Below are 27140 nucleotides of genomic sequence, written 5' to 3' on the forward strand. Positions count from 1 at the left end.
GTCCCTACTACTTAATTTGGACTGTAGTAAATGCAGTACATGCAAGTAAATGGGAGTCAAATGATTTTTGTGTGGCTTGTCTGAGCTGGGGTAGCCTTGATCTGCGTGACTTCTTCCAGAATGGTTGTTCTGGGGCATACCCATAATTATATGTTAAACAAATCATTGAATACTTGTCCCCTCTGTGTGCCCTCTACTTGCTGTTGCTGCTGTTGTATTTTGTGCTTACCTAGGTTCCCTTTGTCTAATACTAAATTTTTTCTAAAACTCGGAAGCCATTCAGTGTGACAAATATGCAGTAATAGAGGAAATCAGGAAGGGGGCAAATACTTTTTCACGGCACTATATTTTTTATTTTATTTCCATAATAAACAAAAATACCAAAGGATATATATATTTCCATACTCCATTATTTTGAAGATTGTATTTCACAATTTACTGCAATTCATGTAGCTATTCATTGGTATCATGATCAGTTGGAAATACTTTTTCCCACTTCGGGCCATTTTTATAAGGCATCCAGCTCATACACAATATAAATATACAAAACACAGAGCTTAAATTATATTGCCTAGGATGAATAAAAATAATATTTTTAGATCAGCATTGGTCTTAACTGTCACATTTCTGATTAATACAATCTGACAATCTGAACACTGTATTTTTCAAAATTTGTGGCCTTAATATAGCATTTCATCTATTATGTTTATCAAAAGGAAATGAAGCAGCACCATTTTGAAGGAAAAATACAAACATGCTTAGCATTAACACACTTTGAACAGAAACAAACAACTCTTGACATACATGCCCCCCCCCTCAGCATTCCACAGTAACCTTGTGATGTCTTGCATAAACCATCAGACACATCTACAGCCATTCAAGGTATTACATTTTGAATAAGTTATATGTAGCATTGCACGTGAAAGCAAAATTCATTATCAATGACAAAAATGTTTCCACTCTCAACTGTTTCCCCTTAACAGGGATTTGATCAAAGCTGTGATTTGCATTGTTCTAGAATGGATTCTATATTTCAGTGGTGACCCTCTGTCCTTTAGATTGTTAGTCTCATAGTGTGCTCTCAAAATAAATTTCTTTGCCATTGAGCTTGCTTTCAGACATTGGCGAATGATTACAAACACAAGCATTAAAAAGATTATATCTAATCCTATGGTACAATCCACACTTCAGTGTAAATTACATTTTTCTTGGGTGAAGGAAGTGGGTGAAAGGTTAATGAAATTGTGCAGAGCAAGGTCAGAGTTGCATTCTTAAACACAGCTATATTTCAGCAATTCTGCAGGGCCGTGTACATACATGTGTACATGCATACACCTGCTGCCAAAGGTACAGCCCACTCTGCACACAACTTCACCTGCTGTAACCTTCTTTTTCATTACTCTAATAAAAAGTAGAAAATGCAAGCAATCTTGTAACATTTCTAATGTAATGAATATTTGTCCAGGTTGAAATTTATTTGTGTCTCCCACTTCTTCAGTAGCTTGCTCCATAAAACTCAATTTATATATTTACACTTATATACACCACGGTCAAGGTTGGCACAATATTTTGTCCAGTTCACTTTGTTGTCCTGAGACGACTTGAGCATTTCCAACTCAGAATTTCTTCCTGCCTTTTGTCTTTTTCCTTAAGAAACCTGTAACAAGCAAACAAGAATCAGTTGTCACATTATATGTAGCATGTGTATATTTCATAAATTGAAGGGCTTAAAACAGAAATGAGCCAAAAACAGAAATTTTGTAAAACAGTGTCTTCCTTATTTAATATTCAAGACATAAAGAAAATACAGTGCTAAATGGTTTTGGCCATTTTGTTGTTGGCCATTTATACAGTAAAAGAAACTAAAACATAAGACTTCAAGAATCCATGCACTCAAAAGACACTTGATAAAAGTCACCAGTTTAGAACGGTGCTCAGAGGCATACCACTTTGTCAGACATTGAACAGTGTAACACTTAATGTTGAGGAGAAACATTGGAAAGGAAGCAGTTAGCATTCAAAATTGTTAGTGGGTCAATAACACTGAAGTTTGAGCATGTCTCCCTCCGTTGTAAGAAAGCGCCAGATTGCTGAAAACAGAGCTTGTTACCGACCAACATTTAAGAAAAGCCAGTCAAAAAATACAAGCGTATCTATAGACAGGCTATACAAAAGGTCTGGTTGCCATGTAGAACACAAAATTAATTTTCAAATCAGAAACCCATACCCATGTTAAGTTTACCCTCCCAGTTATTTCTTGGCTTAACAATTTCCCTGCCAAAATGTGGGCACCCAACCATCTAGTAGCAAAGAACTAGAGGCCTGCATAAGATGCCTAATGAGAACCCAGCTGAAACAGGATCTACAGCACAGCAATGCAGCCAAAACCTAAATAGATTTATCTTTCTGGAAAAACTAAGTGGTCATTTTGGTTTTTGTGACCCTCATTTCAGATTCACCAGGCTTTTCAAAGAAAATTTTATTAATGAGAATAGTTATATGTGAGAAATTCCCATCAGTGTCCTGCAAAACCATCATCCCTGACCTTCGGGTACAGTGAAAACTGTGGCTGTGGCTGGGGCTTGAGTTCACTTTCTCTGTTTAGTGTTGAGTGAATAGGACATTTGAGTATGGAAGACCTTTCATAATCAATCCTGTTTAAACTGGTTCAGAACAGACTATTTAAGATAGGTCTGGGAGCAAAACAGACTCCCAATCAGATCTTCCAGAGTCAATAAGTGTTTAATAACTAGGGATCAAATCTATAAGGAGATGCTTGGCTCATTTTTCAGGCCAGAATCACTGCAGGAATTTGAGTGCAGGCATTGTGTTGACTTGGCAGATGACAGATTAACAACTACAACTGCAACCTGTCTCTCCAAGATTAATCAAACTCCCAGATCCACAAAGCAGGGCATCAACAGGTTATAGAACTTGATTAGGGTTATGATGGTGTGATTAATGTAGATTATGAGTAGTAAAGTAGTTCAGACAAGTAATACAAATGTGAAACAAGGATCAAAATGGTTCAAGCAAATCAGACTGACATGGACCCAGTTAGGCTGACACAGGTCTGTTAGTTGAAAGTTTCAAGGACGATCACATTAATATTACCTCTGGGGCACGTTACTTGGACATCCAGTTGTTTGACCTACCTCACTGTAACACACACTCCATTTTACGTTTAGTGGGGCGGTTTCCATTGTTACGGTCTGCTTTAAAAAGTTAAAGAAAAGACAAACTGATCTGCATTCTTATGTTAATCTGAAGAATTAGTTTTTCTTTTTTTGATTGGGGTGGGGAGAGGGGAGTTGGTGCTCTATACTTTTATAAACGGGTCTGAGCACCACACCATGTTCTCTGGATTGAATATTCTGTAGGCTGTATTCATATTGATCATTCAAACGTACTAATTTTGTGTCTTGCCCTACAGAAACACGTGAATGAAGTCAAACATAAAATTTAAAACAAATGTAGCTTTTTCTTCAGACACTTTAAAACATTGTTCGACACGTGAACTTTATTTGAATGAACAACAAATAAATACATTACCTTCACCACTGCACTTTTTATTTCTTTTTGAGTGTTTCGGCTGTTTTTTCAGTTCTTGTTCATGGAGGTCTTTTTGGGCGGGAGGCATCGGGTCAGTTGCTGTTGAGGGAGGGGCTTCTGGATCACTTCCGTCAGGCACATCGTATGCCCACAGGTCCTCGGCAATGTTACTGGATGGGTCACTGCCATCGTCGTCCATGTGTCCGTTCCCTGGGGCGCTCTCTCCGATACCGAGCGGGAAGCATTCGATGCGCTCGCAGCTGCCGTTTCCATTCACGTCAACATGAGTTCCATTGAGGGCGACGGAGTGGTGCTCGTTAGCCTCCCCCTGCAATTCATCGACTGGGTGGTCGAGTGAGGCAGCGCCCTCTGTCTCCTGGTTGTTGTTGCTGTTCTGGTTAAGTTTAGGGGGTTTGCCCTCTGTGAGAGTGGTAGAACTGGACTGTGTGGTTGTGTCAGTAACTAGCATGTCCTGCATGGGTGGGGGGTCAATAGGGATGTCTGGCTGAAGCGCATCTGGCTGGGGTTTGGCCTGCGAATCAGTGGGCGGCGGCATAGCTGGTCCTTCTTGGGATTCCATGGGAATGTCTTTCTTGGCCGTGCTTCCGCTTGCCGCTTGGGTTTGACTGGGGGTCTGGGCGAGCACTGGAGCTGAGACTCCTGCTTCTTCTCCAGCAGGACTGACATTTGACCCTGGGGCTAAAGAGAAGGAAAGATTAAGTCAATTTACCCATTTTGTTACCTTTTTATCCCAGGATCTCTGCCATGGGAATATTTGTGCCAGGCAATCTGCGTTTGTATGAAATTACAGGGCACACACTGGTAATGTAAACTAGGCAAGCAACAATGCGGGCAAGACCTGTGGCAGTAGCACACTGAAATGGCAGGTGAGGCAGAAGTGAAGCAGCAAAGCCTAGTTATGGCTCTGGAGAGCCAAAGGCGGAGCGGGAGACGGGAGTCGGAGTCATCTTGTCCTTACCAGGCTGGCTGTTATCCCTACGCATTTCACTAGAGGGAAGGCTTTCCGTTTCGCACCTTGGCCGCGTCTTTCTCAGCTGGAAGCCCTTCCGGATGTCCGCCAACAGATGGTCAACAATACAGCCCTCTTCCTGAGGTGGGGGACCTTTCCGTACTGGGTATAGGTCAGGCAGGAAGCACAGACCACCATTCAAAACTATGGACTACTTTTCTTTATGTTATTATTATATACAATTACCTAATTATTAATTGTATGTACAATAGAAAGACTAGAAGAACCAGTGCAAGCAAAACTCACTTATCTTTCCATTCTCCCCCTTCTGTCTTTTAGATTCTTCCTCAGCCAGCTGCTTCTTCCTCTTCTCTGCCTTAGCAGCTTGTTCTTTGCGATTCTGGTTCTCCTAAAGGATAGAGGGGGAAGAGCAGGTCAGTGGGAAGACTGAGGAACAGATTTTTAGAAATCTACCCCAGCGGCCTTGACACACAGCAAAGTAAACAAGGCCTCAGGCATCCGTACATTTAGATTTACGTAAATGTACCGAAAGTTCCCAGTCAGCATTTAGTTCCTTTTTCCCAGAAACTATTAAATTAGCAGCACAAACCTTGAGGGCCTTGATGAAGAGGCTGCGAAAGGCCTTAATGGTACCAAAGAGCTCCTCCAGGGAAAGACGGGCTGTGTCTTCACACAGATACAGTGCCAGGTCCTCCCGTTTCTTTTCAATTGCAGCAAAGTGCTCTTCCAAGTCCTTACAAGCCTCAATATTCTCCTGAAAGATGAAGAAACCCCAAAATTAAAGTGCACAACTAATTACTCGGTAACATACAGGCCACTCCAACGTGGAAGCAGATTCTGAAGTTTGTACCTGAATAATAGTTAAATACTGCTCCTTTATGTCTTCCAAAGATGAGGAGACCTTTTTCTCAGTGTCCTTCAGGCGTTTAGAGAGAGAGCTAGCTTCAGACTGGATAGACTCCAGCTTCACTCTGAGAGATAACAGTGCAGTGTGACCATGGTGCAGACACATTTCCATGACAATCATTTTTTATGAAATGATTCTGTCTAAGCATTGACAAAATTATTTGTGCAAGAAACAGATTATTGTACCCTGCAGCTTTTTCACAAATTTCAATGTCATCTGGGAGGTTTAACAAGTCAGGGTGATTCTTCTCAGCTTCCTGTAATGGGAGGCAAAAATAGTCAGCTGACTAAAATGAGGCTCTCACTGTCATTATATGCCACATAGAGTTAAAAATATTGTTTTCTGCCTTTCCATTTCACATTTTCAGCTCTATTTCAAATAGTTTTGGGCTGCTGAAAGCTGGTGTGTAATACTTCCGCAACCCAATTGTTGCTAGCAGTCTCATATTGAGAAATTGGTGATTATGAATTGCCAAATTGTCCAATGTCCATCTGTACCATGTGGCAGTCTGGGGGTCATCTTTTCAGTTGGACCAAAACACAACGGCAGGTGCTTTTCCCTCCAGACCCCCTTCTTGTATTCCAACTGCATCTCATCAGGTGAGTCCTGCTTTTAAGTTCTGCGACTGAAGACACGCAAGCCAGACTTCTTTACCTCCAGGATGTGATGGAGCAAGGTGATGCGGGACTTGTTGGCCTTCGTTTCAGTCAGCTTTAGCAGAGTGCCTATCTTGAACCCCTCTGCATTCCCTGTGTGACTTCCCTGTTGGAGAGTTAATGGTCAGTCACGACAATTAGAAGCAGCAGCTGAACACATGAGCCGCTGTGATCACCATGGAGAGAGAAGTGTCCTTACATAGTTGAGAAAGTTTCCAACATTGAGGATGTGTTTGCAGAAACTGGGCAGCTGCGTGCTCACCCTCAGACCTGAGTGTAAACCAAACACAGAGCATTCTGAATCACAGAGGCATTTATTTTCATTTTTTTACATCAATGTCAACCGCAGGGTACACATTCACAGAAGAGGTAAAATATTCTAAGAAACATAACTTTTATCTGAACTGAATCAGTTTAATCTCAATGGCTCCGTATTTCCCAGTTTTTTTGAATACACTCAATTTTTAACACATACTAAAGCCAGCTAAATTCTCGTATAAACTCACAGTATCTAGAACCCCATTGAAAAAAGTAACCTGGACTGAACCAGTTCTTGTAGGAATTTTGTATTTTCCCATATGCTTTATAGCCTTTAAAATGCTAGAGTGGTTATGCTACTATGTGTCTATGGTGATGTGCTGGAGTTAGGGTGTGGCAGTGGTGTTACACAGTGAGAGAGGACATACTTTCACACGCCTCTTCAACAAGTACTGCTTTGGGCTTCAGCATTTCCAGTACAGAGGCCACCTCCTCACACAACAGCATGCACTCAATTCTCAGCTGATAACTGGAGGATGGTAGTGGGTGGGGACGGGGTGGTGTAAAAAGGAATCAGGTTGAGGAAAAATAATTCACATAAAGGAATTTGAAAACATAATTGGTTCATGGTCATCCTGCTTTTCACAGAACAAATAGCAAAATGAATTTCTATTGCAAAATTGATTACAGCTGACATATTACAACTGACCATTAAAAAAAGTTACCAGTTACCATGGGACAGCCAGGAGTTGGAGGTAGAACTTGTCCACGTTGGCTAACTTGTCTTTTTCCCCTTGGAAGGACTTCAGGTTTTCAATCTGCAATACAGCACAAGGCCAGGGTGGTCAGTTAGTCGGTAGACTTGGGATGATTCCAGGGGCCCTGACTTGTGGATGTGCCATTTACTCAACATCCAGCAGGGGGAGCCAATGACCACATTTATTATGGGAAAATTCTCCTATACCAGCTTTAGTAATGCAATCAGCCCTTTGTACCTGTGCAGTGCCCACATACAACTCCTCCCTTAAACCCACCTCGTGCTTCTCTGGCAAAAGTTTCTGAAGCTGTTTCAGAATCTCCACGTCAAACTTGGTGCGGTCCCCATTCTGAACCATGGCCACAAAGTCTTCATTGGAACTGGGTGAAAATGAAAGCATTTTATATATACGCTACCAAGAACTGATTGTTTTCATTTTCTCAAGGAATAATGCAATTACAATACTCCAGTTACACTTCTTATTCAAGAATACATTATTGAGAACAAGGGGAGCTTATTAGGAAGCCAATCACACCAGTCCCTGGACCTGTGTTGCTGGTGCATGATAAGACGCAGTCATCACTGTCCATTGAAATCCACCAAGCAGCCCCAAATAACTTCTTAATTCACATTATGAAAAAGGAAAAAATAAACTGATTAAATCAAACCATACCATTTGAATTGTTTCAAGAATATGTTCAAATTCAAGTTTTTCTTGGCCTCAATGAAAGAGATCTGAGGATAGAAATGTAAAAACATTGTAAGAATTGTGAGCAAAACAATGTAAACATCCACACAACTGTACCTAACTAGAAAGATAAAAAGGACCATTTCTCAGCTACAAGCGAGAGAGCCATGTGCTGACTGCCATAAAAAGTGACTGGGGAGAGGGCCATAACAGAGGACTAACGAAAAGGATTGACTGCCTGACCTCTTTGGGCTCCTTTTTGACAGCAGGAGTAGCCCCCTTCTCTTTGAGCTCAGCCACAGGCAGGCAGAAGAGCTGCTCAATGCTGGAGTAGTCAGGCGTCAGGGGGCTGTCCACCTGCGTGGATGTCCACATCGACTGGCTGGCTGTGTGGGAAGAGACAGGCACCCAGAGCGGTGAAGTAGCATAACCGACTTCTCTGAGAGAAACACACTCATATTTCACTGCCTTGCATTTTCTATTTTAACCTTCTTTTTTTAAAGAACTGTAATGATACAATGATGCTATTCTCACCCGTCACCACTCTGGAGGGGAGCTTCTGCCAGTTCAGTTTCTTCATTCGCAACGTGGGAAAGCGTCCCGCCGACTTTGGGGCAGTGAAGGAGCACCCGAGGGACTGGCTGCTCTGGGCCACCACTACGTCGCCCATGCCTGGGGGTGGAGGGGGCGGAGGTGGGAGCCCAGGCATGCCAGGGAGGGGAGGAGGTGGTGGCAGACCTGCATTCCCCATTCCTGGCATAGGAGGTGGAGGAGGAGGAGGAGGCACTCCTGAACCACCGGGCAGTGGGGGTGGAGGAGGTGGTGGTATCTTCCCAGGTAAGGGCGGAGGTGGTGGTGGGGGTGGAGGAGCTGGTGGTATCATCCCAGGTAAGGGCGGAGGTGGTGGTGGGGGTGGAGGAGGCATTCCATTTCCCATGGCTGGGAGAGGTGGAGCAGGTGGGGGCAGCCCTGCCATGTTACTGGGGGGAGGGAGGGGAGGAGGTGGTGGTGGAGGTGGCGGTGGCGGTGGAGGTGGAGGTGATGTCACAGCTGTGCTATTTTGACTGTCAGATTGAACGTGAGTGTCTTGGTCCTTTGCCTCTTTCTGCAGCCCACAGTCCAGCACATCTGTCTGAACTGCCTTGTCCACCCTCTTTGTCTGCTGACCATCTACAACGTGCTGACCACTGGATCGACCCTTGGAGAAAGCCAGCCGGTCCATAATCTTCTCAGAAGAGTCAATCTGAGCTGAAAGACCAAACACACGTCATGTGGGCATGCACACAAACATACATGCACACACACGCGCACAGGAAATATATGCAGCAAATTTCTCAGTGTTACGTATAGTGTGTTAAATAACCCAATTCTGCTATTGTAATTTAATTATTCAAAAGATGTTGCATCTAACCTATAAAAATCTTAACATTTTCCTTGCCCGATGAAGCAAAGTCCCAAAATACCTGACTTCACACCCGTAACACATTTCACATAATTGGAACTGATATCCAACACGAGTACAGCCATAACTTTACAGGCAAGATATAATAATAAACACCTGTCGCACTTGTCTTAGCTTAGCGATACTCAGTTTCCTCCACCTCAGTTGTGTTATTGTTTTGCACAATAAAAGTTGCCCATGCATGAACTCACAGTCCTGGGCCAGCAGGATGGCTCTGTTGGTGAGGACCTCCAGGGCCTGCCACACGTCAGCCCGGTCCGGACCCAGCAGCAGCAGGGCTTGCAGGATGGACAGCAGCTGGAGGGACGCTGGAGCGCTGCTCACCTAAAAAGAGAGGGAGATACAGTAGGTGAATTCCACATCATTATGCTTTGTATTGGAACGGTACAAATACTGGATGAATGCCATCTGACTCAAATTATAAAGCAAGTGCTATTACAAATGACTAATTGTCACCATCACTCAACAACTGAATATTGTTCTCAATATAAAAGCAAAAAGCAGCCCCACCCAAGGCAATAAACATCCACCCTGCATGTCGTTAACATTTAGCAAAGGTAACCGACAGCACATTACATTCTACAACATTGCCTCAGCCTAGATAAAGGCTCAAATGCACAATTAAAATAAATAAATAAAAATAAATAAATAAATAAATAAATAAATAATCTGAATATTTTGTTTGATCCTTCTACCACTGCATAGATCCATCACTGTTATGACCTGATGTTGAGAGCAGCTCCATTATTGCTGCGTAGGTGGTTGTGTGATATGCTTGTGCTCTGGGGCTCACTTTGTTGAAGAGAGTAGTGAACACCTCCTGGTGGCTGCTCATGTCGATACCCCCATAAAGTCTAAGCAGTTCCTCCTCATCCTCAGCCATGGTTTCCTCAAACGCCTCGCACTGGATAATCAAGTCTTCATCCTCTTGCTCTCTGTCTCATATGTAAACACAGCTATCAACAGCCAAACTACCACAGGAGAAAACTAGGCTGATCAATGGTGGTTATCAAATGAAAGCGTCATGCTTTGGCCATTCACTCAGTAATTAACCCATTTCTGCTTCTACACTCACCGTGAATTAAAAATAATTACTGATTGCATGTATTTTGTGAAACATTTCACACTAATCAGCTATTTACATGAACCGCAAGAACAAAAAAAAATTCAACCAGAGTAATTCTTCAAAAGAAGCAACAGCAACATGCAACTTAAGCTATGCATTATTCAGATTGTTTTAAAAAATCTCAACTTGCTTCGTTTTAACTTAAAAGTAGAGTTGGCAATACATCTTCACAGAAAGTCCAACTTCAATGCATACAGAAATAGAGTGTAAAACTGTTCTGGCCTTGAAATTACATTCTTCTACCCATTATTATTTTTCAAAATATGATGTAAACTGATTGGCAAACACATGAAAAAGTTAACGGGAGAGGGTAGCCTTACCTTAATTTGGGCAATATATCCAACAACTGTAGCCCTACAAGACAAAATTCAAAAATACTTTCATAGGATTTGTCAGTCATTTCAATTTCCAGCTTTGTTTGTTTATTTGTTTTATGCAGTCACATAACACCATGTCAAGTTTTCGGTGCGTGCGTTTCTGAATTCTTATTTTATGTTAAAGAACCACTGACAACACTCCCTTCGATTTAGATCAGGTGTCCAAAATCAGCGCGATTTAAATACATAAAAGGTGCGCGCAATTAACGACAAATAAAACAAATGCATTGCAAAAACTTCTTTAGAGGAACAATTTATAATCATGTTGCATTTGGCCATAAAAGTAGACGCAATATAGAAGTTGAAAAAATAGGACATTACGATATGGTTTGTTATATACGGCGTGCATTTTTTCTTTCACCGTACAATAATTTGATTTTCCCTGAATCATAGGTGAATAACGGTTTAAATACGTACTGCTTGAAGGGATCTGCAATTCATGGGAAATCTTGGAACACTGAATTGAGAGCGCTTGAATTTCTTTGTTATTTTTATTACCTTGAATACTTGCTTATACATGCACAGTCGTTCTTATGAATTAAGATATATTTTAACAGACCCGTTTCTACAAGATAGCTATACGCTTTAAGACTAATAGCCTAATTGTCCTAATAATTCTGACAGTGAAATGCATTTCTCAAACAATGGCAGTTAGGAACGTTGTAAGAGTGGTTCCTATGAAGCAATAAACCTTCACCAAGGTACATTGACAGATGTAAATGTTAGCTAAATTCAGGCCAGCTCTAATTTTAGTAGGACAAGATGACACAGATTTTCTACAGAATTACTGCAACTAATCTACCGTCCTAAATTCTCAAGGTCTTTCTGGGTGGGGGAGCATTTGTCAATAATGTTCATCAGTGTACTTGACTATGTTAACAGAAAATTTGATTGTAGCACTTCTTGCAACACGCTGACTCAATGTAACTTCCTTTTCCAAGCAGGTACTCAAAATGCCAGGAGCACTGGCCAGTTAACATACCGACAAACTCCTTCCGCACTTTGTCCCTCTGCTGCAACTCCTCAGCCCCGAAGATGAGTGAATTGATGACACTGAGGAGGGTAACCATGTAAGGGACGTTGTCAGTGGCCTGCAGCTCATTCATGATAACACTGAAACGGTACTGCTGTGTCTTCACTCCCTGTAGGGACAAGTCATAATACATTGATAAACAACCATACACTGAATTCATACCAAAATAGTTCAGGGTAAACATACAATTAAGTAGCCATAATGCAGAAAGAATGTTTCTGCTTCTAATAAATTACAGTATACACTTGTATGAGGACATTAATTTCTAGTAATGTCTAGTCACCGAAATATATGTACAATATCATTGATAACAGATTATTTAACAACTATGAGACTTTAGTTGTAAGTTACAGTATACAGTAACTGATGTACACTATATGGCTTTAATTTTACTTTAGCAGGTCGTCTGACAGATGGTTTTCCAAAGGGCAACCTTGCCTACATCTGACGCACATTATCTATGCATATGTACATAATAGTGACTTCAGCACAATTCCCCTCTTTTCCTGAACACCGTTGACAGTTTGTTGTAAATTATTCACTCTTAAGCTAAAATCTTTAGGGCTTGTCTTGCATCAGAGCATTAGTTGCACATCCTGTCTGTGATTGACACCTGCCTTGTAGTGTTCCAGTGCATCCAGGGCCAGGTTGTAGCCTTTTGCAGAGAACATGCTGAGGGCAGCCAGCAGCTCGAACACCTGCTTCTTCACCATGGTGTTGGAGGTGTCCAAGGCTGGGGGAGATGATATTAACACTTCACATCTGCTTTGTTTACCATCTGTTTACCATCTGCACTTGGTACCAATTTCTGTAACATGTTACTGTAAATGCAATCTTTCACATTTGTCTGCTCTAAATGTATTTTTTTAAGGTGCTCTTGTGCTTTTCCCCTTTTGTTCCTCTCCAATGCTAGGGAAACTGTGTTGCCCTGAGTGGGAGGGGTTTGCAATTGATACTGACACGGTCTGGATTCTAAACCATGCAGTAGAACAGTGCCTTAACAGAATAAGCCACCCAGCAGTCCACTTTAATCAATTGAAGTTCAGTTGGTTACAGCTTTGTTGTTCTAGTGATTTCATAAACACAGGAATATAACAACAACAAAAAAAAACAATGCCTCTCTTTCCTCTCAGCCTGAAATGGTGTGCAGCAAATGCCTTTAATGAAGTCTGGATGGTCTCTGAGGGTTTGGTAATGCCCATTCATATATTAAATTAATGGCCTATTTTAGGTAAACTAGGTTAATTTTCTTTCTATGAGGTAAAGCAATGTAGATTTAACAGCTGGCTGATTTAAAAAAAATCAATTTAGAACCTCTGGGACAGTTAGAGAGACAATAACAATGAGCTCTGTTGATTATTTTAGGGCATTATCTACAGGCCTGTTTAATTCAAATACCTTATTTGTATAGCTGCATTAGATTAAATATCAGGCCACTAAATCAACTACATCCCTTAGAGGCACCGATAAATCATCAAAGTAAAAACTTACAGGATAAACTGCTGTAAAAGGTAGTAATAAACCAATACATTAATTGAGGTATTAATGTGGCCACTGGCCACAAAATTCCATTCAGAAAAGCCTGGAGAGCTGTGTCTTGATCCAGTGATCAATGCCCTTAATGGTACCCTTGAAGTGTCCTTTGTGGCAGTCAGTAACCATTATTTAATCCACCTCCAGACACAATTTGTCAGGTCACCACACGCACGGATCATTTCGCCTACCCTGTGACAGCTTGCGGACGTAGCCCTCGTTATCCACGATGAAGTGGATGCCGGCGGAGGAGTTCATGACAGCGCGCACGCAGTTGACGCAGGTGAGCTGCAGCAGGGCGTCCGAAATCCGGGAGCAGCCGCGCCCCGACAGCCGGTCCAGGGCCTCCAGCAGCAGGTCCAGCCCGCTCAGCTCCAGGAACTGCACCATCCATCCTTGGTCGCTGCCCTCCAGGCGCCGCTTCAGACCGGAGTAGTTGACCACGGTGGGGACCTGCAGGAGTCTGATGCACAGCTCCGGGTCTGCGCTCTCCAGGTTGGCCTCCTGCTGGGAGTCGGAGTCCTGGGAGGAGCCCAGGCGCCCTCGCACGGCTGCCCACTTTCGCTGGGCCCCCTCTGACCGTACTGACATGATGAAGACACTGGAGCTGCAGTAAAGAGTCAAGAGTTTAGTTTTGGTGGAAGGTCACAGTAAGCCACTTTGACGTAGATGAGCATATCTGACAGAACTGACTAAAGCAAATTTGTTGTACTATTTCAAAATTAATCTTGTAAACACAATATTGCTACTATGTTACACTACAAACAATATCTTTCTCGATTATGTTTCGGACATTGGAATTTCAAATGTGGTGTTCTTGTAGCTAGTCCGAACAAAATTAATTCAGTACATTCACCCCCATTTTTCTTCACAGTTTGGGACACCAAATCGCAACTGTGCACCTACTCTGCTGTTGCAACCTCCGCCATCCATTCAGTTGGATGCACACAGACACACTTCTGTAATGCATGCAGTCAGTTGCCATGGAAATCCACCGGCTTAACTGCTACAGGTACTACACCAAAGTATATGCCCTACCAACTGACCAAGATTTTCTCAGTGAGGCACATCACTTAACTAAGGACCAGGGATGCACTACTTAGGAGTCACTGAGATGTTCTGAGAATTAAAAGAAACAATTTGAAAACTGCATTGAAGAAACATTAAGCTTCATTATGCACATTTCAGTATTTAGTAGATGCCACAGGGTCACAGACTATTTTACATGAATCCATTTATACTGCTGGATATTTACTGAAACAATTAATGTTATGTACCTTAATGTACCTTATCCAAGGGTATTGCAGCAGTGCCCCACCTGGGGGTCACACCTAAAACATTTGATTTTAAAAGCCCAATTCCCTAACCTAACTCTGCGCTGCCACCCCATACTCTGTCAATCTGTAATGGGAAACAAACTGTTAAATGGCAGACATGCAGATAAAGGTCTGCTGACATAAACGATGACAAAGAATAAGAAGAGAACGTGGGAGTGCACAAGGAGGGGAGGGCAACTAAAATAAATTCACAGTTTCAAGGAATCTGGGCACAGTACCATATAGATGAAAGACATTCCGTTGTGTTACATAACTGTTCACAGCCACAGTCGTGGGATTATATAATTGAAAACCTTAATCTTTTGTCTAAATGCAGTGGTCTGAAATGAAAGCATTTTACCCAGAAGCAGTGATCGGAAAATATCTCGTTAATAATGAGTAAGGCAACCAGGCTGTGTGGGAAGTGTTATTTCTTTTCAACTAATGTAAAGTATATAGGCCAAGGTAATGCCAGCAAGTTCTGATAGAAATATAACCAACAGCTCTTGGGCTCTCACCCCTATGTTTAGTGATCTAACCCCTTCAAAACACACACACAGCAATGTGGCCAAAACTGATCTGGAGACCCAGTTAATACTGGTCTTTTCAGGTCAGGAATTTTATTGTACTGCTGAATAGCATCTGTCTATTGTGGACTTGTTTAAATTAGAGCCCCATAAAAGGATGTGGGAGACAAGCCTTTATCACCATGGAGCACATTGAGGGGAAGTGACAGCTCTGCACATTTAGAGGAGGTTGAGCAACAGGCCAGTGGTTCTCCCAGCACTGGCCCTGCCAAACAGCCAGTCTGATCCAGCGTGAAAGAAAAGGGACACACAGCCAGCTATTCATGGCTGGGTGTAAACAGAACTGCATTCCGCACCAGGGAAACCAATGGGAGCATTGTATGGAGGTACCGAATACTTGAACTGGTCCTGAATTTTGTTCAAGTCAAGACACTGGGCAGTCCACAAATCAGCTGTGGCTGACTGTATGACTGTAGCAATATCTTTACTGAAAGTTTTTTTTTTTTTGCTTTCTAGAAATAAAATGACAGACTGGATTATTTCTCCAAAAATGTAATAGTATGAAGTGTAAGAGAATGAAATACTCTCTTGCTTTAATTTCAGATGTATGGTTACCAGTCTTTCTTGCCACCTTACCTCTAAGTCAGCGGTGTCCAATCTTATACGAAAAGGGTCAGTGTGAGTGCAGGTTTTTGTTAGGGTGTGGGAGACAAGCCTTTATCACCATGGAGCACATTGAGGGGAAGTGACAGCTCTGCACATTTAGAGGAGGGTGAGCAACAGGCCAGTGGTTCTCCCAGCACTGGCCCTGCCAAACAGCCAGTCTGATCCAGCGTGAAAGAAAAGGGACACACAGCCAGCTATTCATGGCTGGGTGTAAACAGAACTGCATTCCGCACCAGGGAAACCAATGGGAGCATTGTATGGAGGTACCGAATACTTGAACTGGTCCTGAATTTTGTTCAAGTCAAGACACTGGGCAGTCCACAAATCAGCTGTGGCTGACTGTATGACTGTAGCAATATCTTTACTGAAAGTTTTTTTTTTTTTGCTTTCTAGAAATAAAATGACAGACTGGATTATTTCTCCAAAAATGTAATAGTATGAAGTGTAAGAGAATGAAATACTCTCTTGCTTTAATTTCAGATGTATGGTTACCAGTCTTTCTTGCCACCTTACCTCTAAGTCAGCGGTGTCCAATCTTATCCGAAAAGGGCCGGTGTGAGTGCAGGTTTTTGTTTTAGCCCAGCCCTATGACACCTGATTCTACTTGAAGACCATGATTAGTTAACTAGTTGAATCAGATGTCATGGTTCTGGATTAAAACAAAAACCCTCACCTAAACTGGGCCATTCCGATAAGATTGGGCACCCCTGATCTAAGTCTACCACATGTTCTTCCAACAGGAATAATACCTGCATGTCTACACGTGTACAGTTTCTAAATGAATCAACGGTGCCTGTGGAATAAGGGTTGGGAAGGAGCAGTGTGCAGGATGAATTGCTGAATGTTTACTCTTGCATATCCTGTGAGAGTTGAACTGGATGACCACAATACTGAAACCCTCCGTGGATTACACATACTTTTCTCAATGTGTCACCAGAAAATAATGTGTTTTATATTCTAAACACAGGATTTGTGATTAGACACAAGTTATTTATGTCCCAAAGGTATGAATGCAGTTGTCACTAGGAATATTTCCAGAGAGAATTAAGTAGCTTGAAAGCTTCTCAGCATTGTTTCCATAAAACAGGCTTCAGTAATCAAATACTGTAGTTACCATATACCAAAAAGGAGAATGTAAATCAGCTGTCATTTCAACCATAAACATCACAGGGAAACTCCACAAACATTGTCTTTCTAAAAGTAGTGCTAGGGGAACAGGATCCTTACCAGGAGTCCTATGAAAGCTTTTTGTCAACAATCACGTATTTGCCAACCAGCTCCCCTGCACTTCTAGGAACAGGCTATTAGACATACATGTTAAAAGGCTGGAATTCATCTTGCTGCTGAAATATCCAATGGCCTTAGGTACTATATTTATTCACCTGACTGTATTGCCAGATCTGAGTCTGTTTGCACTTTCCAGTGATTATACAGAAAAATGAAATGCCTGTTCCAGATCCACAAAAATATTCTACATTGTGCAACTTCCTTTTTTGTCACTGGCAAAACAATTGGTTTCATTATAGAAGAAAGAAAAAACCCCACAGAACTTGAATTAGACGGGCAATCGGAGAAGGACAAGAGGGGACGCATTGATATAACGGTATTCACTCTGCAAGGTGCACAGGGATTTATTATTATTTCAGTTGTTTTGCTTAAATCCTGTCTCTGGAATCTGGACTATTTCAATAAGGCTGCAAAGCTTTCACTTCCCTCAATGTTGAAATATTGTGCTACTTTTAAACGTGAACCCTTGCTTTTGGTAAAGCTATTGGGTTTATATAGAATATCCCTTCCCACACATAATGAAATTTCAGTATTGTTTCAATTTGGAGTTTGGAACACATTTCAAATAAGAATCAAGTGAAAGTGGAACTAATGAGAAAGACTAACAACAATGAATAAAAGATGCAATCAAGTAAATTGGACTTAATTTAGTGGAGTGTCTTTTTTCCCAAGGTTAAGAGGTAGAATCAAGAGTGTGGGTCTCATCAACCAGTTTACACAAAAATGGACGCAAAAAAGTTGATCAGGAACTAATCCAATAAATAAATATGGGGAAAAAAACCATGCACTGTAAATGATTGACATGAACAAATAGTAATAGCCTTTTCTTTCTGATGGAACAAAATAATTATTTACAACGCATCAAACAGGCTTAATTAGATAATTCCATCGGTATCACTATAAATCTCAACAAGAAAAGTCAACATTTGGATGAAACTGCGCACTGTATAACTGTACACTGTAAATGATTGACATGAACCAAAAGCAATAGCTTTTCCATTCTGATAGAACAAAGCAAGTGTTTTGATTTCACTCTAGGCTGAACAAATAAATTTCCTGGCAGAAGGTTTGGAATCTTCTCTACCAATCCATTTGCTCCAACTTGTACCAGCTTGCATGGGCATTGACCCTTTCTCCCAAGGCACTTACAAAGGCAATTTTCACCTGGGTGTACTACTTAAATAAAGCCTTACAACACAAACCAGAGAGCCTTTGTAAAACAGCATTTGTTGAAGCTGTTGTTGTGTGCTATCAAGACTGTGTATCAAAATTTAGGAAACATATGAAGAATTATTCATGGTATACACAAAATGTACAGAAAATGGAACTGTACTGTTTATTTCACTAAATTCACAAGCTAGGATCAAAATGATTATACAAAATTCACCCCCAATGCTGTTGCTAACGTTACTGCTGCAAACGTCGCCCACCTATTGCCAGAGAATTTGTCTGTTAGAAGCTTTGCAAAAGAGAGAGAGATGGTCTGTACCTATTGTAGCTTGTAACTAGCCTGTGTGTAGCTTGCATTCTGAGTGTGTTAATCAATGGGAAATGATCCATTGTAAAAAAATAAACGTCTAAGAAAGTATCTGTGCTATTTGTACAAAAAGCACAAGCAACTAGGTGAAATACTTGCCAAACTTAGTAGATCTTGCTGAAAAGCTGTTGAACGAGTGGCATACAGAATGTTGATGTGGAATAATAAGAAATAATAAGGAGAGCACTAAACCCACTTTGGGGTCATAACTTTGTCTAGGATCTCACTATCAACAAGACCTTCATGACGCAGACGGCCCTTTGGATTACAGATACATAGACAAAGGAGTCAGTATTGTATATATATATATACGAAAGTGAATGTAATGTAAGTACATTACATATGGACTTTTTTTCTGAATTATATATTTGTTGATCCGAGGTACTGTTCTGAAAGTTGAAAGGGTATACAATGTTTTCATGCAAAAATAAACGAGACTGGGTAACCGTAGAAAGTAAAAAAAAAATGTTTTATGATGTTGGTTGCTGTACGTAATAAGTGACTAAGGGATGGAGGGGCTCCTTTTATTTTACTGCCATTTATTTCTCTGAGTGTTGATAAGGAAACGAGTGGTGTTGTTGGCCAGAAAGGAGTCTATTGCAGGCACTGACCTCAAATTTGCAGCGTGTTTGCGGCATTTGATAAAATAAATAGTGGATATTTGATTTATTACCATTCCGTGGGTGCCAGCACCCATGCCACTAGGGGGCAGGAGGGATAGGGCTACAAACTGAACAGAGGAGAACATTGAGTTGCACGGTTCTATAAGCTTTGCTGGCTTCGCACTTGACAACAACTTCAGTCATACAGGTTTTAGTAGTCTTGCTTCATTTCCATCTTCAAGTAACTAATCTCAAAGCACCCTCTTTCACTGTGAAATACTGCCAAAAAGCATTTTCCTCCATTCCTTGGAAAATATTCACAGTGGCAAATAACCAAAATGTTAACACAAAAGAACTAGGCTTACAAGCTTTTTCAATATTATGTTTTATTAGCTCCGTACCAGAATTCTGCACTTCAGGTTTTAATGTGCATGCTCCTTTCAGCATTTTTTATCATCTGGCACTGAGATTTTCTACAGAAGAGCAGTCAGCCAAAATACTGTAGAGAAAGTCTGTTCTCTGTCTCTGGCTTGGCCTTCCAGTTCAATTCCATACAATGTGTTACCATGGTTGCCTAGCAAACAAGGGCCATTCAGAGAGAATCCCTGTTTTTCACTGGTGCCAAGGTGTTAACCTACCTCAGAATACACAGAGAACGATGTCTGTATGAGTCTCTCATGGTCTGCAAATCTTGCGTTGCCACTCTCCCGGCTTGTGTAGCTAAACCCAAGCCACTAATACAGAATGCAGCTGCATGACTTGCCAACAACCTTTCCAGGCAGGCCCACGCCCCACCCCTCTTAATACTGCTTCACTGGCTACCTGTTACAGGTTGCAGCAAATTAAAGATCTTGGTACTAGCCTACACAGCAATAAATGGCACGGCATCACCATACCTCCAATCAATTTTGACTCTACACCCCTGACAGATCTCTTCATTTCACAACTTCCAAGCAACTGGCTCTCCCCTCCCTGTGTGGCTGCTTCTCCCACTTGAGATGCCTGTCTGTACTGGCCCTCCCAATGGTGGACCAAACGTCCCATGACGGTCACGGCAGCAGAATTTTTCAATTTATTTACACAAGTTGTCTTGTTGAGATTAAAATCACTTTTACAAGAGAAGCCTGTTCAAGAGGCAGCAGTCACGCACTCATTTCCATTACAAATACAACAGTATAAAAGCAATGTCAAAAGTAGACAACTGGATTAAAAACATTTACCCTCCTAGGTTATAATATTGCAGACCCTAACTTTGAATAGATTTACAGAAATGAGACAGTAAAGATTCTGTTTGTTCAGTACCATCTTCCATGTTCTGTAACATCTTTCAATTTCAGTATTCAGGAAGGGCAATTTAAAAAGCATTCTTTACGGAGGAGTCACCCAGTAATTACAAAAATACAATTATTAGTTTAAAAAGTTTGTTGTTCAGCAATAACTAAAAGCTAAAATTTTCCCATGACAAGAAAGCTTTGAAATAGGAAACTAGTTGTTATGATCACAGGGCTCCCCCCCAATTTTAAAATGGGCAGAACAAAGCTACCTAACAGATTTTTGGAGATTGCAGACAGGTTAAAAATATGATGCAGGAAGTACATGCTCAAGACAGGAAATCCAGACATCCTGCCACATTAGGGGGAAACTGGGCTATAGGACTGTCCACCTGACCCTTCTGTCCCATAATTCAAGGTCTGTTTTCCCTTTGGTTCATTTCTCAAAAGTGCTTTTGGTGCTCAATGTTGGGGTTTTCTGGTCCCTGTTGTTCTCTGTGCTGTGTTACTTTTTCATCGATGACTAACATTCCAAGCTGGTTTGTAATATCCTCAGACTTCAGCCTTGCTCCAATATCCTGATTTCAGTGAAATGCCTGCCCTGCATAAACATCCTCCACTTATCTTGCTAGTGCATGCCCATATACTCCAGTATAACATACAGTATTTGCTCAAGAGGGGCAGCCTGCATTCCAGCAGTTCATCCCCCAGCTAAACATTGAACTTTCTGCACAAGTTAATATCTGTATGTCCAGGCAGTAAAGACATCTGTGAGACATTGACTCCTTAATCCAGCCCAAACCCCTTCCATTGAGGCTGCCAAAGGAATGGAAATCTTCCCCAACTTTCTCAAGAACTTCAAGAATGTTGATCACTTAAGTGTCGATCATTTGAACTGGCTCCGATCCTTATTTGCTGCTGTTTGTCAAACAAACATACAGTAAATGGATATAGAAAGAGAACCACATATTCAGAGATGTCAAGACAGTCAACATAAAACTAGCTCATCTCAATAAAGAGATCTCTCATAGTCATAAGCAAAGCATGTCCTCACACACCTAAATAAATGAAGTCAAAACAAATAAGATCAATTCAAGGAAAGAACAAGTGTCACACTTCCATATAAAATCAAATCATGCTAAATGTTCTTTTTTCTCTTGACTACATGAGTAAGAAAGACAGAGGCAATGGAATGTTATATAATGGTATTGCAGAACTAGCAAATTCAAGTCTAATCAATGAACTGTCATGATAAGGAGGACATGTATTCACAGGTCTGCTTCTTTGCGGTAAGGGCACAGAGGACAGACGTACCGTATACTGATAATAGACCTACATTATATATTATTTTGGATAACTTGGATTTTTTCTTTAATTCTTTTTGATAAGTGTGTAATTGGCTCAATGTTACATTCTTCCATCCATCCATTCATCCATTATCTAACCAACTTATTCCTGTTCAGGGTTGTGGAGAGGTTGGAACATATCCCAGCATGCATTGGGCGAGAGGCAAGAATACACCCCAGACAGGTCACCAATCCACTGCAGGGTACACATTCATTCATTCAGACAATCATATCAGTGGGCAATTTAGGCTCAGCGGGGAGCCTAACATTCATTTCCTTGGACTCAGGAAGAAAACTGGTGTACCCAGAGGAAACCCACGCGGACAGGGGGAGAACATGTAAACTCCACAAAGAAAGGCTCCAGCCAGGATTCAAACCCGGGACCCTGTTGCTGTGATGTGATAATGCTCTCACAGTGCAGTTCTCATTAGACTTCTCATTAAATGTAATTATAGTTAAAAAAAGACATTTTAAAGGTTTATTCAATAATAACACACTTCACAATGTAATGTTTTTCTTAAAATTCCCTTCTGTAGTGATTACAATTATTTCAAGCAAAGTGCACAAAGCAATCAAGCAATAAGCAATCAGTCAGTAACAGGCAATTATTTAAATTGTCCAGCTTGTTAATTATGCAAAACCAGATTCAGTATAATGGAGTTCTCTTCAGTTCCCTGTCTTCCAGATTTGTAGCAAAAGGACTGCCCATGTGGTAAATCAGCCTATGTGAGCATGTCCATTCTGGGAGTTCAGGGTTTCCCCCAGGAAAACAGTCAGTGCTGAAGGAAGTGCCTCAGAGGGTAAGCAGCGGTGGAGAATGATAAAATTAAACCCGGCCAGCATTTAATGAACACTGCCTATGTCAAAAAATAGATGACATGCCCACAAGCGAAGGATTGTGGGTCACGGGAGCGGTGCCAGGCAGTCTTGTTGGAAACAACGGTGTTCTTCTACATGCTGTCCACCAGCGGATTATTGAGGGCTGCTCAGAAACTGCCTTTAGAAACATGGTCAACTATCCTTGCACATAATTTTTCTAACTATGGTTGTCTCATGACCCTGCACAAAACTCATGGGTTTTGTTCACAACCAATCAGAGATCGGAGCACCTAGTTGACGCAATCGGACTAATGATTTTTGATCATGTTGTTCTCCTTTCTGTTCAGCCAAGAAAATGTATTGGTCCAGGGGAAATTTTAAATATCATTGCCTGCTCCTACTCATTACACAGTGTGAGGTTTTGGCACCTAATTTGTGCTGGAGCGAGTTCAGTGAATTTGTACAACACCCCACAGGAATACATGGCAGAGCTCATCAGTAATAGGCTTCGATTTCCGTGCCGTGGCAGCCATCTTGAGGTGGTGCCACTTGCAGATGTACCGAACTGAATAGGGTAGAATGGACCATGTGACCACGTTTCCTTTCTAGTTCTAATACAGTTCTGTGGGTTCCACTCACTGTGTACTCTCTGCTTCTGATGTAAATTCCAGATCCCTTCCTGCATGTGTGCCAATCAGATAAATCTACTAACTGCGTGCTGCATGGTTACACAGTCAACTGGCCAACTCTTCAATGAGTTCATTTGGTTGCATAAAGAATATGCAGTTATAAGCACAATGCAATATTCTCTATGTAGTTCAATTTTGTGTCCCCAACAATATTATATTGAATATCTTAATATTCAATGTATCGCCCAGAACTAGTAGGCCTAGAGCCTTCATCTCACCAGGTGAAAATATGACCACAGGATGTGAATTTTGTTAAATAGTACTGAGTGATCTGAGTCCCAGGTTTTATTGATTTTTCTCTGATGTTTGAGGAGGTGCTTGTAAATTGAGCAAATTGTTAAGGGATAAGTTCAGAATTTTGAACCCAGGTCCTAATTTCAGACAATGGTTTTTGAAGGCTGCAAAATCCACCCCCCTCCCCCCGTTTGTCAGATCTTACAAGACTGGTTTACCTCTAAAATGATTTATGAACAAAGATGAGCGATAAAAGGTGACCCTTTCATCTGCCCAACCAACACGATTGTCACTACGTCCTGTAAGGGACAAGCGAGTAATAAATTGTCTGTGATGTGCATAAATAATTAATACATTTGAGAACATGACAGTCACCAAATGTAATACTGGCAGAGATTGACAGGCCACAGCTGTTAAGTCAGGCTACAGCAAACATTGGGGACTGGTCTAAACTTATTTGAGTTAATAAACCAACATGATTAATGTCCCTGAGGTACGTGATGTGTTTATTAATGTTAAGCCTGTAAATTTCTGGGTCATGTCACTGTGAACTCTTAAAACAAAAGGTCTACAATGGTTAAAATTGCTCTCAGTTTTCAACTGCTGCTGAGAGAACCTTTGCTGTCCTCACTAAGTGGTTACTGGGAACAACATGTTATCTTTTTTCTTTTCAAAAATCACCCCATCCCAAAGAATGCCTCTTTGTTTGTGCCAGCATATCACTAAAACCTTCGACATAAAAAAAAAAGCAGCCGCAAAAGGCACATCTGCATCCAGCTGCCAGTGGTCAGAGTTTAACAGCTCTTACTTACTGAGCAGATACCAGACCAAAGAGATAAGGTCAGCTTACCCAGCTGTTTCGCTCTGCTGGAAAGACTTGTTTCTAAACACGATCTCCAGCACTAGCTAGCGAGTATTCCTGTCTTTGTGATTGCTCTCTTCAGGAGGTTTAATTGATCAACTGATTGAATGGCATGAGAATGCAAGGAATTCTCACTGGCTTGACAAACAGCCCATTTGTAATGGTGACAATTTGGTAAAAAGCCAACAAGCAGACAGAATATTAGTCTACTGGTGAAAGTAATTCAGGCTCGTCTGTAGTTTTTATGATTTACAAATGAGTAGTGTTAAAATAGTGAAACTCAGGGCTATAGAGTTATGTGTCACCAAAATCATAGGAAATATCATGCTTTTTAAAAGTTCATTGTTTAGAAATCTGCAAATAAAACAAGCATGTTTAGAGATGCTTTTATCATCTACAACACCAAATATCTCTCAAATTTCAAATCCCAGTCACACACAACACACTTGTCATTGCAGAAGCTAAAAACAGTAAAATGTTTCCAAGGCAACATGGCAAAAAATGAAAAAAAAAAAAATCTGTTCTATCTGAACAAAAAACATTCCACTCTGCTCTCTGGCTGCCTCCCTTCGCATTGTGCTCTTTCACTGCTCTACTGAATGCTGTTCTGTGTAAGTGTGCTTCACTTGTCACAGTCACAAGAAAGAGATGACGTGGTGATCCACACCAAACGTCCAACAGGAGCCCCACCCTGATCAGCTGAGCAAGCGGAGATAAAGCACCACGTGTGACCACACCCTGGCTCTCTCTTCTCTCAGTCCTATAGGTCTCAGTACTGTACTGTTAGGGCAGGACACCCCGCAGCAGGAGTCAGGCAATGTGTGACTTGAGGGTGCTAACAGTTTTGTAACTGGTCTGTAACCAAAAGAACAATGTAATTTTAACAGAACATCACAGTTGCACAGCCTTTATCACTCACACCCAGAGGGGGGTGAGATGAAATATGTATGACAAAAGAATATCTGATGTTTGGTTGTCTGTGATTTGATTAGAAACTTGCCCACTGAACTCAACTTTTGAAATCAAAAGTTGGAAACCTTTGATATATTTAGTATAGCCTAGGCCCTTTAAACTTTATTTGATGTTTACTGAAACTCTGTAAAAGTATACTTACACACACACATGTGCAGGCACACACACACACACACAGAGAGAGAGAGAGAGAGAATTAAAGGTCTAAATTCAGAATCTCGACAGCAAATGAGCAAGTTTAGCAATTCGACCAGCGAAGTATGAACTATCTAGACAGTGGCTGGAATTATATTTTTGCTCCATTTTCAGTCTACCGTGCACTGCAACAGACACATTAACGATTTATCCCGAACTGCAACAAAAATCCAGCTTGTCCGTTAGCTGACTCAACCTTTCCAGGGCCCCCTATCGTACGTTCCTCAACCACCCACAGCCATTTCCCTTACTTTAAGGACTTGGATTGCTCTAGGCGTGACGAGTAGGCGAGGAAATAACGGGAAGAGCTATGCATTTTCGCGCATACCGTCTTTTGTTTTTATTCCTACTAAAACTAGCCTACTTAGTCACAAAATGAGTTTAAACTCTAGGAGTCACTTCAACACTTCAGAATGCATTCCAGTAAAAAAACTTCTTCACAATTTTTACACGAATTCAGAAATGCATAGAATTGTAAAATTGTGAATTGTTTATTTAATCTTACCTTGTTTAATGAGATGCCATAAACTGTGCAAGACAACTGACTTTGCAGATGCAATCCTTTAAAATCAGTATTCCTTTTTAATAAACCTACAGTACTGAGAAAAGAGCCCACTGCGTTGAAAATAAGAGCGGAACCGTCGAACTTGCTTTCAACAGAATGCATTCAGGAGTGTGCCTGGTGACTACGCTGTTCGCGGCTCGGCTGTACAAAGCTCCTCCCTTGCCCATCTCTCGCAGTGATCAGACAAGCATCAAGGACTCATTACGTTCCCCAACGATCCCCCCCTGTCGCTTTTATGTAACGCAATTAAATGACCTGCATATTATTAGTATTAACCTGCTCTCAGCATCCATTTCACCAGTACTCCACCAATAACCAAATCGCACCTCACACCTGACCTATAGGCTAGTGTCAGGGTGATGTAGGTTTGTGTTGGGGCTAAGTGCTTTGGACTCGGGATGGCTGCAATCATAGGTATGAAGATTTTCCAGACAACACAGTGACCTAAACATATTGTTAACTAAAAACTCAATATGTTGGTGATTTATCTGAAAAGGGAATTTACAGTTTCATAAATATGACAGTGAATGTACACAGTTTCATGACAAGTGGATATAATTACTAAGCTTAAATAGGATATATATATATATATACATTTTTCAAGTAAACATTCTCCACACAGCACAGTTTTTCTTCAAAGAAATTCATAATCTGCTCCCTCCATGTTCAATTACTTCTTCAGAAGAAATTAGTGAAATAATAATTATAACAAAGGTTGTAGGTGACACCTTCAGTTGCCTCTTACTCAAACAATCATGTCAACAATGTAATCCATAACACCATGCCTGTCTTGTTAAGGGAGCCACTCGATAAACCCCCTGGGGTTTCCTTGGTCTTCCTTGCACGGCTCCTTATGACCATAATTTTGCAATAATTTTGCATTTTTTCTTATTACTTCTTGTGCTAAATAAA

At 41.2% G+C, this 27140-nt stretch overlaps 1 protein-coding gene across 8 annotated transcripts; it reads right to left on the bottom strand.

Moving 5' to 3' along the window:
* Positions 1–392: 392 nt before the first annotated feature.
* inf2 (inverted formin 2) lies at positions 393–26364 on the bottom strand. 8 transcript variants are annotated; one of them, XM_064326319.1, is made up of 24 exons: positions 26169–26349; positions 13532–13947; positions 12421–12540; positions 11757–11912; positions 10718–10751; positions 10065–10206; positions 9463–9595; positions 8680–9057; positions 8344–8628; positions 8053–8195; positions 7795–7856; positions 7399–7501; positions 7097–7182; positions 6793–6893; positions 6306–6376; positions 6105–6212; positions 5636–5706; positions 5394–5514; positions 5133–5297; positions 4829–4931; positions 4532–4684; positions 3553–4251; positions 3115–3215; positions 393–1657 (listed from the first exon to the last, which is right to left on the bottom strand). In XM_064326319.1, exons 2-23 carry the CDS (start codon positions 13929–13931, stop codon positions 3157–3159), a joined length of 3693 nt encoding a protein of 1230 aa, XP_064182389.1. In that variant the 5' UTR covers positions 13932–13947; positions 26169–26349; the 3' UTR covers positions 393–1657; positions 3115–3156. The 8 variants fall into 8 exon arrangements, with proteins under 8 accessions (XP_064182389.1, XP_064182371.1, XP_064182363.1 ...); XM_064326301.1 differs by having other exon boundaries at positions 3156–3212; positions 8344–9057; XM_064326293.1 differs by having other exon boundaries at positions 3115–3212; positions 8344–9057.
* Between the last annotated feature and the right edge of the window lie 776 nt (positions 26365–27140).

The sequence above is a fragment of the Anguilla rostrata genome, chromosome 1, assembly GCF_018555375.3.
Source record: "Anguilla rostrata isolate EN2019 chromosome 1, ASM1855537v3, whole genome shotgun sequence".
In the NCBI taxonomy this organism is placed as follows: domain Eukaryota; kingdom Metazoa; phylum Chordata; class Actinopteri; order Anguilliformes; family Anguillidae; genus Anguilla; species Anguilla rostrata.